This window comes from Periophthalmus magnuspinnatus, chromosome 10, assembly GCF_009829125.3.
Source record: "Periophthalmus magnuspinnatus isolate fPerMag1 chromosome 10, fPerMag1.2.pri, whole genome shotgun sequence".
NCBI classification, from domain to species: domain Eukaryota; kingdom Metazoa; phylum Chordata; class Actinopteri; order Gobiiformes; family Gobiidae; genus Periophthalmus; species Periophthalmus magnuspinnatus.
The window spans coordinates 29,477,070-29,491,216 of record NC_047135.1 but is presented as its reverse complement, the minus strand read 5'-3'; the positions used below and the strand labels follow the sequence as shown (position 1 = coordinate 29,491,216).

Here is a 14,147-nt window from a genome sequence, read left to right as displayed (position 1 = left end):
TGAAAGGGCACGTTGTTTGAGAAAAATAAGTGCCAGTAGCAGTCCTGTTGTGTTTACTACTTTCTGAAATAATTGTGAACATATGTATGCTTAATAATTGAGAGGAGGAACTAAAAATACACAGTGACCTATATGAGGAATGCAAAGATCCAAGAAAGGTACAGTTGAGTGCCTGCCACATTCACAGAAGGAAAAAAAGAGTTCTGCTGCATTACTATGTCAAGACTCTGAAGCTACACGTACACCTAGCCAGTATTATTCAAATGCCATTAGTTCTAAAGAAGCAATGATGATGTTACCCAAAAATTAAATGTTAAGTAACTGACACGGCAATGCTAACAACAACTAGCATGTTAAGCACGTATTTCCACTTTCTTTGGGTGCAGACAGTACACAGCTGTCTTATTTTGACCTCAAGAGCTGCTTATACAATATATCTGTACTAGGGCAAGATCTTTGACTAGTTCCCCAATGAAGTATGTATCAATCAGAATATGTGATTTTACTAGAAAACGTCACTTTTATCATTCCAAAAAACATGTTCCAAGTTTTAATTAGTGCGCAGACAAAGCTGTGTTGACTCCATCGGTTTACTTGAGGTAAAGACCTTGATGTGAAGGAGTGCCTGCCCTACCACCAGACGTACATCTGTTGGAAGAACACTGTGTTTGTACTTCATGTTAATTAAATGATCTTCACGCTAACAAAATCCAAAGTTGTCTAATCCAGCCTCAGAAATAATTAACACACTTTTGACTGGCAATCCATGATTAATGAAGCGAATTCACTTTGAGTTTCTGAAGAAGTTGGAGCGGTACAAAAGGTGTAGTGTCGGTCTGACACGTATGGGTTTGACTATTAATAGACATGACTTTTGCAGACGACTAGACGATTACTTTTACGGTAACACCACTTAACCCAATGTGAAAAGAATGGGGACGGCAAACACTTAGGCCTAACGTATCACTTACATTGTAATTTCTTTTATATCTCTGTTACCGGCATCGTCCTCACAGATCCTATGTGCGCCAGATTAGCTGACACATTTTCTCTTCAGATGTATTTACTGGAAATGCCATTATCATTCATCGCTCCTTTTAGTAGTAGCTATTACGGAGGCCAGGACGTCTAATGGGGAATAAAATATTAATTTCGGTCCATTGTGTCTGACAGATACTGACATTTCAAATACAAACATCTGTCAGGGCGTTGTCTTTAATAGCAGACACAATATATTAAGTCGGTATGGAACAGCGGGAATGGCAGCCGGCGAGGAGGCATTCTAGCCTGGCAGCACGTCTTATTGTCAGTGGAACGCATAACCATACAGGATGGCATCTTATTTCACCGCGCATTATTTGTTCTCTGGCTTATCATCAGTTGGCCCCGCTGTATGCCTAATGAGCTATAAATAAGGTCTAATTTAACCATCGCAACTCGCCCATTTTTCAACACTAAGCATGATGGTCCGGGCCAGATTCCATTGGAATTATATGAGGGCAATTTTTCAGCCGGTGGGATGGGCTGCCTCGGCCCCGTTTGGTTTTCTTGGGCATTCCTTTGGCTTTAAGCTCGGCAAGTTTATAGGTCTATTAGGAATTCATCAAACAATGAATGATATCAATCCTATTGCATGAATGTGCCCAGGGTAGGAATAAGATAAAACCTTCCATTATGGGGCCTCCAAAGCATATTTGCACTCTGAAATTGATCCAGTATTGACAATTTACACTTAGGGTGACCTTTCATAACTGCCCACATACTTGAAAGCCAATATTGTTTGGAGTGAAAAGCAGAGCCCACAGCAAAACCCTCCTCTAGGATATTATTGAGAATGATTACTTATCATCCAGTCAGACGAGGCAGGGGATAGCTGTTAGCCTTCTTAGTGGGAGGTATTATTGCTGTTTATTCTGGCCTCTGTACTAAATGTGTAGAGTTTAATTGGTATAATGTGTGGAGATGTCTGCAAATATTGATTTGACTTTGCTAAAGAAAAACAAAACTAAACATAAACCCAATTCTTATCTGACTTATTTTTATCTGAGGCCTTGATTGCATGAGACAAGCTTGCGGACTGTCCTTTGTCTCTAATACATTTTTAGTTGCTACTCAACAGTGGGACAAACCCTCTGATGTCCACTCATACAGTATGCCTTTTATTAAGATTTGATTTATACTCTCAAAATGGCCACTCGTCACACATCACTTACTTTACACCCTCTCTTGGCACTGTCACACAACGAATCAGTTAAACGCCGAGGGTACTCAAATGGTACATAAAATCTTCATCTATAGTTCCATGATGGCTTCTGGACTGCGGATATAAAAATGAGCTGGACTCCAGAAGGGGACTGTGGGTCAATGGGAGGGACAATGGCTTGGTCTTTGCCCCGGGATATCAACTCTTAAACCAAGTGGAGGTCCATGGATCATTCCTCCCCATTGGCCTTTCACTTTGGCCCAATGATAAATACCCTTATCAAGGAGGAGCAGGTGATAGATTCCGAGTAGCAAGTCTCACCAGAGCTGTGCCCTCATCTAGTCTACTGATATCTCTCATCTACCAATCCCTCCAAGGTATCGCGTGAGGAGCCAGAACCCCCTCGGCCCCCCTTGGCCCCAAATCATGTTAGCCTGACTTCCTGTAGTATGGCCTCTGGGATGGGCCCCTATGAAAAACATCTGTCAACAGCCTCAAGTGCACACCGGAGGGGGTGGAGGGAACGGGGCTTCAGACACCCTTCAGCAATTGCCCTATCTGATAAAGGACACACTCCCACCTCTGTAAGCGAACAAGTGTGACACTAGATAAACCTGTGGCTACATGATGTTGGAATTGGTAATTATGGAGAGAATTATGATCACTATCACTTTCTGTGTAAGCTTTAATGAAACGCGCAAGGGGAGGGAGAGTTATGCTAACCCTTTGTGCAATTGAGTGCTTCAGGGGGATTTAATATTAGCATAGACAAAATCACTACTTCCGGTGTGTTATTTTCATATTCCCTCACATTATATTCTGATTTCTGAGGCCAAACTGAGCCTGAAGAACAAATCCGCAAGAATACAGGGACATGTTTATGGCATATTTTTGATTTCTGACCCGTGCTGAACTGCGTAAGAGTGAACTCAGTCGAGTGACACAGCAAAACAAATCTGACATGAGTGGTGACTTTCCCCAAGCAACAAAAGTAACTTATAACTGTGCTTTCAAAACCCACAATATTTCACACAGCCGCACACTGTTTGACTCTCATGCAGTGTGGCAGCAACAAGCAACTATATATATTTGTCTATTTCGTGCCGCTGTGTTCTTACTTATGCAAACCGAGAACTAAACTTGAACTAGACTGGGAATAAACTAGAGTAGTAAAGTACTAGACCAGGACTCAATCAAGTCTGCATTCAAGGCTAGGCTAAACCGGGATTAAACCAGGAAAAGTATGTGGACTAGGCCTGTAGACCATTCCAGCTGCGCACACAAGATGGTACCAGGATAAATGTTCTAAGACAATAATTTTAATAAGGCAGCATATTTTTTATTTTTTGTTTTTACTTTTTAATGTTGCAGACACAAATGGTGGTTGTTTATATATTTGCCAACCAAACTTCCACTTCCATTGTATTCTAAACTTTATTAATTTATGCAGGATTTGTGGTGCTTGATGAAACAAAATAAAATGTTATTGTCCAACTGTTGTGGCACGCGATATTTTTTGCGCAATCTGTCCAACATAATGTTAGATTTAAGAAATGTTTAGTACATTAGCTAGTTTATTCCATTAGCTTTTATGCAAATTTTTGCGCAAATTGCTGCATCAATAAACTAAGCTAAACACTTCTGCACGTGGCAATATTTTCTAACAAGGCCCTGGTGCTATTCATGTGTAGTTGAATAGTTGTTGTTTTTTCATAGCTTGAGATGTCTGGTGGCTAATGCTAACTCTCCCATTGAAAATTTCCAACGTATGGAACAGAACAAGCCTTTGGAATGCATGTTGGAAGGGTCAACATTTACACGATCAGTATTTCTTATCTTTATCATGATCCCAGATCCCTCTTTATCTAGTTCCATTTAGATTTTATGAGCCAAAATGTGTTCTGATTTCCGTTAAACCTACAGGGGGCTCACTCTCTGGCCAGACCACGTGAATTTACTCACACTTTGGGGGATTAGACAGCTGAGCGGAAATTCCTTAATCCTGACGTGCGTTATATCACCGCATCTCAACTTTTTTAAATGGCCAAAAGATGATCCCTACCAGTTCAATGTCAAATAAGTCCTTAAGAGACTTAGTGAATATAAGGAGAGGGAACTTTTGATGGAGCGTATCGTGAAGGTGAAGTCGGAAGCAGAAAACAGGGCAGCGTGGTTTGGGATTGTATTGGTGTTGAAAAGGGCTGTAAATAAATACGACTGGCTTTGAAATGTGATTGATGTGTCTTTTGGGATGCCCCCCAGTACGAGAGACCTACTGAGTTTGTGGCTTTCATCCCTGACCAAAAATCGATCAGGCAGGATGTACGAAGGGCCGCTTTCTACCCACCGATCTCTGCCAGATGCCCAGGTAACTGTCTCACCAAAAACACAACACAGGCTAGATATTGCACTTGTTTTTTGAACTTTCACTCCAATCAAATAGCACGTAGGGTAGGGGTATGCAAAGCTGGATTTGAAATCGCAACAAAAGGTGCAGTTTGTGTATTACATGAAAAGCCTGGGCTGGGAATCATAGAGTCATGATTCAATAGGTCAAACAATACTGATACTACCATGATGTGGCGAATGGCAATACTGCAAAAACTCTTATATTGAACATGATATTCCACCATTTTTTAATTTTTTTTTTTTTTTACGATAATTCTAATTTTTGTTTTTCCCCCAAAAACTAAAAAAAATATGTATACTGCTCTGGAGTATAAGTCGCACCAGCAAAAAAATGCATAATAATGAAGAAAAAAACATATATAAGTCGCGCTGAACTATATGTTGCATTTTTTGGGGACATTTATTTTACAAAATCCGAGACCAAGAACAGATATTTTATCTTTAAAGACAAGTTATAATAATAACAAAATAGAGAACAACAGGCTGAATAGCAGTACAGCACGCTAACGACAACGTCAACAAACTGAATACGTGTCTGGTATGTTAACGTAAGATAACAGTAAATCAGATAACTACGCTAATGCAACATATGCCAGTTTGTCCACCAACACGACAGACAAGAGACTTCTTTTCACTATTGTTTACTGTAGTCTTACTTCTTCATCGCAGATCACACCGTAGAACTAGAAAACACATAATATATAACATAAACTCTGACTCATATTACATGTACACACACAATTTCATATGAACGCATAGAAAATATATATACCATTTTGACCTGCTAGTAAACAAACTTTATATATTACTTTTCAGTTGTTTTCTTAAATAGTGCTCTGTCGTGTAAGACATTAGTGTAAAAGGCTGAACCAGAAAACAGGAAGTAGTTTTCATGACCTTAAACTAGGGGGAATTAAATATGAAATCCATAAAAGAAAACGATTCAAGTAAATTTTGTTACAGGTATTACAAAAACGTCAGTGCCAGTGGTTAAACAAGTGAACTGTAACATATATAGGTCCATCAGCTCCGGAAGTAGATGAAGTGGCACTTAAGAGTGGCTGCCATACTGGTAAACAAGCCAACAGTGCCCTCGTGCAGTTGTCAAAAAGGTGAAATTATATATTTCAATAATTTAACATAATCCCATCTGAGTATAAATCTCACCCCCGGCCAAACAATGAAAAAAGTGTGGCTTACAGTCCGTAAAATACAGCAATATATATCGTCAATATTTGCAATATTTCATAAAACTAAAATTGGTAATAGAAGTACTGTGGAGTCTACTGTTATTAAGCTCAGGCAAATGCAACCATCGTTTTGAATAACATTTTTCCATTAGTAAAAAGCTAATCATAAACCTTAAGTTAATTAAACAAGAGAGTTACAGTTCAACTAGCACCATGTTTGTTCTACTAGCATGTAAACACACTAAGACTTACTGAGATGCTACTCCTTATAATGAATCTTGACCATTTGGCCTCCATCAATCCACGTACATTTTGTGTTTTGAATAAGAACTGGCTCATGTAATTGCATAACACACGAGCAGGGCCTCTTGGGTGAGCTTTTCCATCAAAGTGGAGACAAGGAAATGAAAAATGTTTGTGGAATTGGCTGTAATTGTGACTGGCGGCGCCTCCAATTGTGCTCATCTTGACACTTGGAGGTAGTCTACAAAAGTCTAGTTAAACCCCATGAACGGCAAAAGATTGGCACGCTGATTTTAACGAAGTCATTTTTCTGACGTAACGTGGAGATTTGCAGAAGGCTCTCTGTGCTTGTTGGGGAACGATGGGAGGTTAATAAAGTTTTAAAGTGTGAGATTACAACCGACATGACAAACAGGAGTGAATATATTTGGTTCGTTTGATCGGAGTGCAAAGAAAGACGTCTTAAAGTGCAAAAATTGTGTTACAAGAAGCATCGTAGCCATCCCTAGTCGAACACACACACAAATATGTACATAACAAAAACTAAATAAACATCAATTCCCTGCATGCCCAAATGGCTACAAAGCAATGTTTTAAGTAAGGACTTTTGTCACCAAATTGTCTGGGGAACTTAATTGTTTCAACACACAACAAGCCAGCTTAAAGACTACATTAGGATTTCTGTCTGTCCCCATTCAGGCTCTGAGACAAAACTCCCCCCTATGCTCTACAGTAGCAGCTGAACTCATTTCCACATTCCATTTAGGAAAAATCCATGGAGTCTGCATGTCAAAAGGATTTTCCCCTCGCGTCTCACCTCCGAGTAGCAAATCTATGCAGCCCGCACAAATCCGCAAGCACCAAGCTCCATATCAATAAACAGGAAGCCGTTGGGGCATAACGCATTCTGGGAGACCACGAGAAGTGCACAGCTCATTGTATATAACCAGTGCTTACCTTCTGTGATAGGGATGTTGGTACATTTAAGTCAATGTAAAGCACATTGAAAAGTGATAGTGTTTGCCTTGCATGGGTCTCTCGGCGCATTACACAGTATAGTGCACAAGTGGCCAACCATATCTTACCAGTACTATGCTGGTCTCAACTGCAATGGATTCAAGGTTGTGGCGCTCATAGAGGCATAATGTTCCACTCAATTCAGCTATTCAGACGGGACAAGCATTTTCTCTGATACAGCAATAACCTATAGAGTATCTATAGAGCATTATTAATACTAGTACTATTAGTGCCTGTTATGGAGGTAGTTACAGCCTTGTGTAGACCATTCCACACATGGTTCACCTGTAAAAGTTGTGAATTAACATAGCATATATCTTTTTACATATCTTTAACTTAAAGAATAATGTGCCAGAAACAGAGAGAAGTCATCTTGTAACTCAAAGTAAACACAATGTAGGCCTGATTCCGGTTGTTTTTGTCATAATAATAAAAAATGTCATTTATAGCCGATGCATTCTTAGTGTACGGGTAATTAAAATTGAGTCTATATAAACAACTGTATGCAATTATCACTAATTACCAACAGATACATTAATAGATTATAAATTAACAAATTCAACATAATTAAACTGTATAATGTATAAGTTTCTATACGTTTTGTTTTTTACGCTCCTATTTTAGTTTGTGCTCCAAACTACCAGTACAAAAGTTCATTTTGAGCCCTGAATTAATCAAAATCACTCAAATTGCGAAAATATGTTTTTCATTTATGTGCCCATATTACGCTATTTTCTGATCTATGTTAAAATGTTGTTTCCTCATCAAAAACTCTTTTACACATGTTTAACACGCTATCAATCAACAAATGTCTTCATGCTACTTGCTACAAAAACATCTAGAATTAGGAAACTTTTCCACAAGTTGAACTTGTCTTTTAAAAGCGTCCAGGGGGACTGTCAGGAATAGCAACAAAATAACTCACCTTTCATCGCCACTTGTCACATATAATACAAAAAAAAAAAAACTAACATTTAACATCCCACTATACGAACTGTCAGGCACTTCAAGCCATGCAGCCAAGATAGACACGGCAACAGACACTGATGCAACACTCAAAGAAGCAATGTTTTGAGAGTCACAGACAATTGATTTTTGACCGTGTTTGGCCCTGCATAGCAAGACTCCAAAATGTGTTAGAGAGAAGATGTGTGAGAACAGCCTGCTGCTTGACATCACTGACCAGACAGAGGGTAAAATAAAGGTTATTAACAGACACTATGGATGGTTAGAGGCATGTCCAGAAATAAACAGGCCCAGAATATAAGCACTACCAGTGTTTCCCACAGGTTTATATGAAGACTAAGGTGGCACAGGCGATCTACATTTGATTTTTTTTTGTTTTTGTACAACATTATGGTGTATAAATGTCACTTATTGCCTCTAATCATCAGAAAAGCACTGATTACAGATTATACATGGTCACTTCTGTAGGTTAATAATAAAAATACACGCATAAGGTATAACTTCTTTTAACAGTTTTTTGCTCCGCGAGTTTTTAGACTATGAGGGTGAAAATTAGACAACGGGCGGCCACCATAGTCTCCTCTATTAATGGGAAACACAGCACTACATCGCAGGTTGTATCATGCTGAGAGCTAAAGCTTCTACAAAGAGTCAGATCATTAAACGTTAACTGTAGCTGCTCTACCAGACAGGAATTATGAGATATCATAAATGGTTTTGATATATTAGTGTGCATAACAATATCTTTGGGTAATTTCCATAACCCTGGTCTTGGCAGTATAACATTTTGGAGGTCTTTCATGTAAGATTTACATCGAGCCATTTGGAGATGAGTATTAATATCAAAAACACTATTCAATTTTATGTTGAACACCCACAGCTGTAATTTCTATAGTTTATGACCGCATTATTAAACTGTATAAAATGTCATATGTCTAAAAATGTTTCACTGACCAAATGTAATGAAGTGAGTAGACCTTCACTGAAGCGTTGGCTCTATTCTTGCAATGGTAACTGAACATATTGGGCCCTGAATATTGTTCAGTGACGTCTCAACCCACAAATATACTATGTGACATTTACATTTGCTAATGCTAACTTTTATTAGAAGCATAAACTATTAAAGAACCTATTAAAATTAAAACTGAGTAATGTAAAGACTTCCTGATTGTTTTGTATGTAGATTATTTCAGTTACTTGTGTTATTTTAATATTTGTCATGCCTCAAATTAGCATTAGCATTAGCACTGAGATACAAACATATCCCTTTCGAAACAAGTGTCCTCCGCTGAAGTTTTCATCTCATTTGTTTAGTGTTTAACATGTTTAACACTGTCCACTGTCTTATCTTTAAATATTTATTCATTTTAGCGCAACTCAGCAAAAACCTCTGAACAGGAAGTAGTGACGCTAACACTGAGGTTGCCAGGTGCTGTTGTGCGGTACCTTGTAAGTAATTGGTTTAATATTTTGTCATGTGGGGGCAACAATAAAAGAAGCTGTGTTCAATGTCTATTTCAGCTGGTAAATCTTACATCCAAGACAATTCTTTACAATTGGAAATACTGTAGAGCAGCATAGTTAGGGTAATCTAACAAGACGTGAGCCACAACAGAGTGCAACGGACCTACAAAGTGTTACTCATTGTGCGCTGATGGGGTAAGTGAAAGTATAAAATGCACACACCTAGAGTTCGGTTACCATAGTTAGCACCCGGCCACCGAGAGCTTGGACTTGAAGGACTTTGATCACCTGCAACAGTGGTGGGTCATGAGGAAGTGAAGAAGGAAGAAGAAGGGAGGATGGAGAAACAAAAGTGGATACGGTGAGTAACCCGTCAGAGGAGAGAAATTCAGATCAGTAAAAGGAATCGCCCTCTCCCAAGGTTTGACCGCAAAATGACAAGAGATATGAAGTAATGATTTTATGTAAGTCATGTTTAAGTGTTGAAGAAGTATGAAATTAAAAATGCTGATAAAAAGGCAACATTTTAAATAAATACATAAATATAAATAAACATTGTATTTTATATGTAATTTTGTTCACTGATTCCTCCACACTACATTCAAACATTTTATATATTTTGTTTTAAAATGTTGCTTTTTCTAAGTCTTTTGAAATGGTATAAGCTTGCAGAAAAAGGCTGATCTGATACTTGAGTAAATGATATGCTTTTGTTTCAATGTACACAACATTATACGCTGAGACTGTGCTAAAACAACCTGATTCTAGATGTGTGTATTGTTGCATAATGGCACTGTAATAGCAAACAAACAACAGCACTATTGAACTTCTTTATTGCTGCTTCCATACCACATGCTATATCAATAAGCACACACTTTACGATTATTAACATTACGAACATCCCAGTGCCCCGGTGGCCTTACCGTTACGAGGTGTCCGTTTTCTCCGGTCTCTGAAAGCCGCTCCGGATTGTAGAGCCTCCATTAGACTGTCCATCACTCCGGTCTCATCTCCCTCTGTAAGAAAAGATAAAGACATTAAGTAGCTAATAATACACAGCCTCATATTCTATACACACAAGATGTCCCAAGTGAGGTCCTCCGCAGAGAGCACTCCATGTCCTCCGAGTAAAGACGTGCAGATAATCAACGTACATTATGGCATCACAGAGAGAGCCCGAGCATAGAAGTGTATAAACAAGCTTTCTATAGACATGGTTAAGATGGAGGCCTGCCGCTCACACATGCGCCTCTTTATACAGCGAGCAGAGAAAACACACTTTGGCAACTAATACAGGCAGAGGAGTCTGGGGATAAAAGCATGCGCTGATGGTCATTGACAGATATTCTTTCTGTGGCTAACGCAGGGGAGCTAAGTGCTCTTTACAAAGATTTAGTGTGGAGCCGCTCAATATGGAGGCGCTCTATCATTGTTCAGTCAATGACACCAGGGCTGGCCTTGGAAAAACATTCCTCCTGGCCAATGTTTAGCTGTCGCCGAAGACTGTAGAGCGAGAAAATACAGGCATAGCTGAACAGAGACAGGTAGCTGACGCTTTCAAAAAGGAGGGCATGGTGTGACAGCCTAACCGAGAACATCTAGTGCCAAAAATGAAAAGGAATTCAAAAATAAGCTAAGGTTCGCTATCTGGGTCATCTGTCTTCAAGCCCCGATGCTAATGAGTCAGAGGGGCACGCGTTCTATCATCCAGGACCAGAACAGACATTATTTTAAACTAGGATCATTATAGTGACTTATTGTAGAGCTGTGGACTTGGCCATCAATTCTTTTGCATACATGAATGAACTAGCTTTCTTTCTCTCCGGTGTTTATCGCGGAGGTCCGGGTTTGTTGTCGCGAGTTGTCTGAGTTCACGGCCACAGCTGAAAGAGCGCATTTAAAACAGAGCGGAGACAACTGCCTCTGCTCCAGACAGCAGCAAAAAAAAAACTATCTTGACAATAACTTCCACTTTATGAATTTTAAGTTATGAAAATGGGTGTAGGAGCAGGACCTCAATGCAGATGCAAAACAGTGTAAGTCCCTGGAGTGGTTACGTCCCGGTCCAGCTGGCGCCCTCACCAACTATTTTTTGTTCAATTTTACGTCGAATACCCAGAAGTGCGTTTTTGAACATTTTAGGAATTTCAGTTTGCCATGCTATTTAAGTGAAGTACCCAACCTCCTATCATTCAAGAAAGACAGCGGTGAAACTAAGAATAGCAATATGTCTCATGCAAATTAAAAACACGTCGCTTCACTCGTACTCAGACTAATTCCGTGCTCTATCTCATTCTTCCGCTTTCTTCCTCAAGTCCTTCCCAAGGGCTACTCCGAAATCAAAGTATCTATTCCGGCTGTGTGCTGTTCTTAAAAGCAATCCCGATTAAATCAAGCTTAATTAGACCGGCTTTATCAGAACAAAACCAAAAGCCAAGCCAAGTAGTGCTTATCTCAAATTGCAGCGCTACACCTAAGATAGCAAACGCACTGGTCTGTATGGGGGGGTGGCAGAGGTTTTGTGGACAAGAGTGCAACATGGTGAAGTCTCAGATAGTGGCGGTAGTTGTAATTTAGGCTGTGGCAAGGACGTGACAGAAGGTAGGAAGTGTTAAGTGGCAGGTAAACATTTATCTGGAACCACCTTGGCACCAGAAACTTTTTGACAGCTCCTTCCTCACTGCCTTCTTCGTGGAGACCTAGACATCACAAGGGGCACCTGACACTTTGATCAATTTGTCCTACTTCTCGCTTAACTGTAGCACAATTCATCATGTCTAATGACCAGAACTTGGGAGCCCTTGAAGACCAGGGTTTAGGGGAAAGGAGGCAGACAGAAAAAAGCCAAACTGGACTAAAATGGGAAACATGCTCTCTTGTTATCCACAAGAGTTCAATTAACTGTGTCCTATTGGACCCCAGTTTAGAAAGTTGGTCTCAACTTGTGATGTACTGTATTTAACATTTGCAGTAAGAATAATATTTGAGTACACTTATCCAGAAATCCTCTGAGCAAACTCCACTCATAATTGTAGCACTGCCCACTTTCTCCTACATTTTCAGCCTCACTCCTGCGATTCACTCACTGTCTTATTTTGAGCTGTTAAACCTAGGGCAAATATTCAAGTACTTCTCATTAGCGGCGCTGCTAGATTGCGTGCTGGGGAATTACAGAAAAGCTAACCTTTTATGCCCAAAGATCTTTCTCAAGAGGAAAGAACCCCTCTGCTAGCAGGAAATTGCTTTCTTAAATGGGTTAAGACGGGCTAAGACCCAAGACATTGACAAACCCTTCCGGTGATGAAACACCTTGGTGGGCACCTCAACCGACAGCCCCCAGGTGCTTTAATGATCTTATTAAAGCTTGTGAAAGTGTGGAACACGGCACTGGCTTTTGCACTTTTTGCTACTTTCTTAAAAAGCTAAAACCTATCGGAGTTGAAATGCACTTCTGTGAAACGCAACCTCCCAGTGCGAACTTCTGTACCTATTCACTATCTTTCTGCTTTGATCCCCTCCAACTTCCAATCCCCAATCCTTCCACTTGCACTTAATATTAGGTGTCAGCCAGACGGAATGTAAGCCATAGGGATCGGACCAGTCTGCCATATATTTGCAGTTTGAGCTATCACATTTTCTAATTAGGGGATAACAAGACCAAGATATAGTCTCAGCAGGATTGGCATAAAACTTCACACTTCATATTAGCTTTTAGTAGTACAGTGAAAGTAGAAAGCAGTCCCTACATCGCCACACAGCAACCCCTCGGGAGCCAAGCACTAAAGGCAGGTGTTAACAGTCACAAGGAGGAGATAGAGAGAGGGAATGAGTGCAGATATGAGTGTCACTAGCGCGGAGGGAAGATATATGGTAAAGGAGGGAGGATGCAAAGGAGAAGAGAGCAGGGAAACGACCGGGGGAGAGAAATGAAGAGGATTCTTATTTATTCTTTTGGTGCAAGTCGGAGTGGTCGAGAGAGGGAGGCCCAGCCAAGCGAGCCGAGACGCAAGGTCATGAAACGCCTTCCTGACCGGATACTTGACGATGTGAGTCCAGTGACATTTAATTACATGGAAAAGATACACTGGACTATGCAAACCTATGAATAAAGTGTGCAGCAGTATCCGAAGTATCTAGCCCACAGTCAAAAAATGTAAAGTAGAAGTTTATATTAAAGATGCAAGACAAAAATATGCATAAATATATAAACAGAATTTTAAGGAATATGGTTGGAGAACAACTACATTTTATCTGTGAAACAAAATAACAAAATCCTGCATTTACTGTTAATATATAATACTATACTTCAGAGTCAAGCCTTCAGGTAATGGGAATATGTTTCGATTAGAACAAGACGGATGATAGTATCTTTCTTTTCGTAGCGCTTTACTCTTCCTTTTACTAAATCAGACACAGATACTTGTACTACTTCTACTTGTATATCTGCTATAACTACAAATAACATTCCGGTAATTGTGTGTTCAATTTCTATCCTGCTTTGTCACAGTGGAATAAAGTAGTTTCAATATTATCGTTTATCGTTATCGTGTTTCAAATGTTTTTATTGTGACAGGCCTAATTGAGAGTCATAAAAAATACAGTACAATTTTTGGTGCAGGTGCAATTTGTTCTTTTGCCATAACTGCAGGTTGCAA

At 39.7% G+C, this 14,147-nt stretch overlaps 1 protein-coding gene across 7 annotated transcripts in view; it reads right to left on the bottom strand.

The window, feature by feature from the left end:
- Nucleotides 1-14,147, bottom strand: part of diaph2 (diaphanous-related formin 2) — a 400,637-nt gene that overhangs the window by 54,473 nt on the left and 332,017 nt on the right. For 3 of the 7 annotated variants that reach the window (XM_055224546.1, XM_055224548.1, XM_055224549.1), the window contains 2 exons: nucleotides 10,416-10,508; nucleotides 9,715-9,780 (listed from right to left, as the gene is read on the bottom strand). In XM_055224546.1, coding sequence (XP_055080521.1) covers nucleotides 9,715-9,780; nucleotides 10,416-10,508 — 159 coding nt within the window. The remainder of the gene's footprint in view (nucleotides 1-9,714; nucleotides 9,781-10,415; nucleotides 10,509-14,147) is intronic. The other 4 variants (XM_055224547.1, XM_055224550.1, XM_055224551.1 and 1 more) reach the window with 2 other exon arrangements.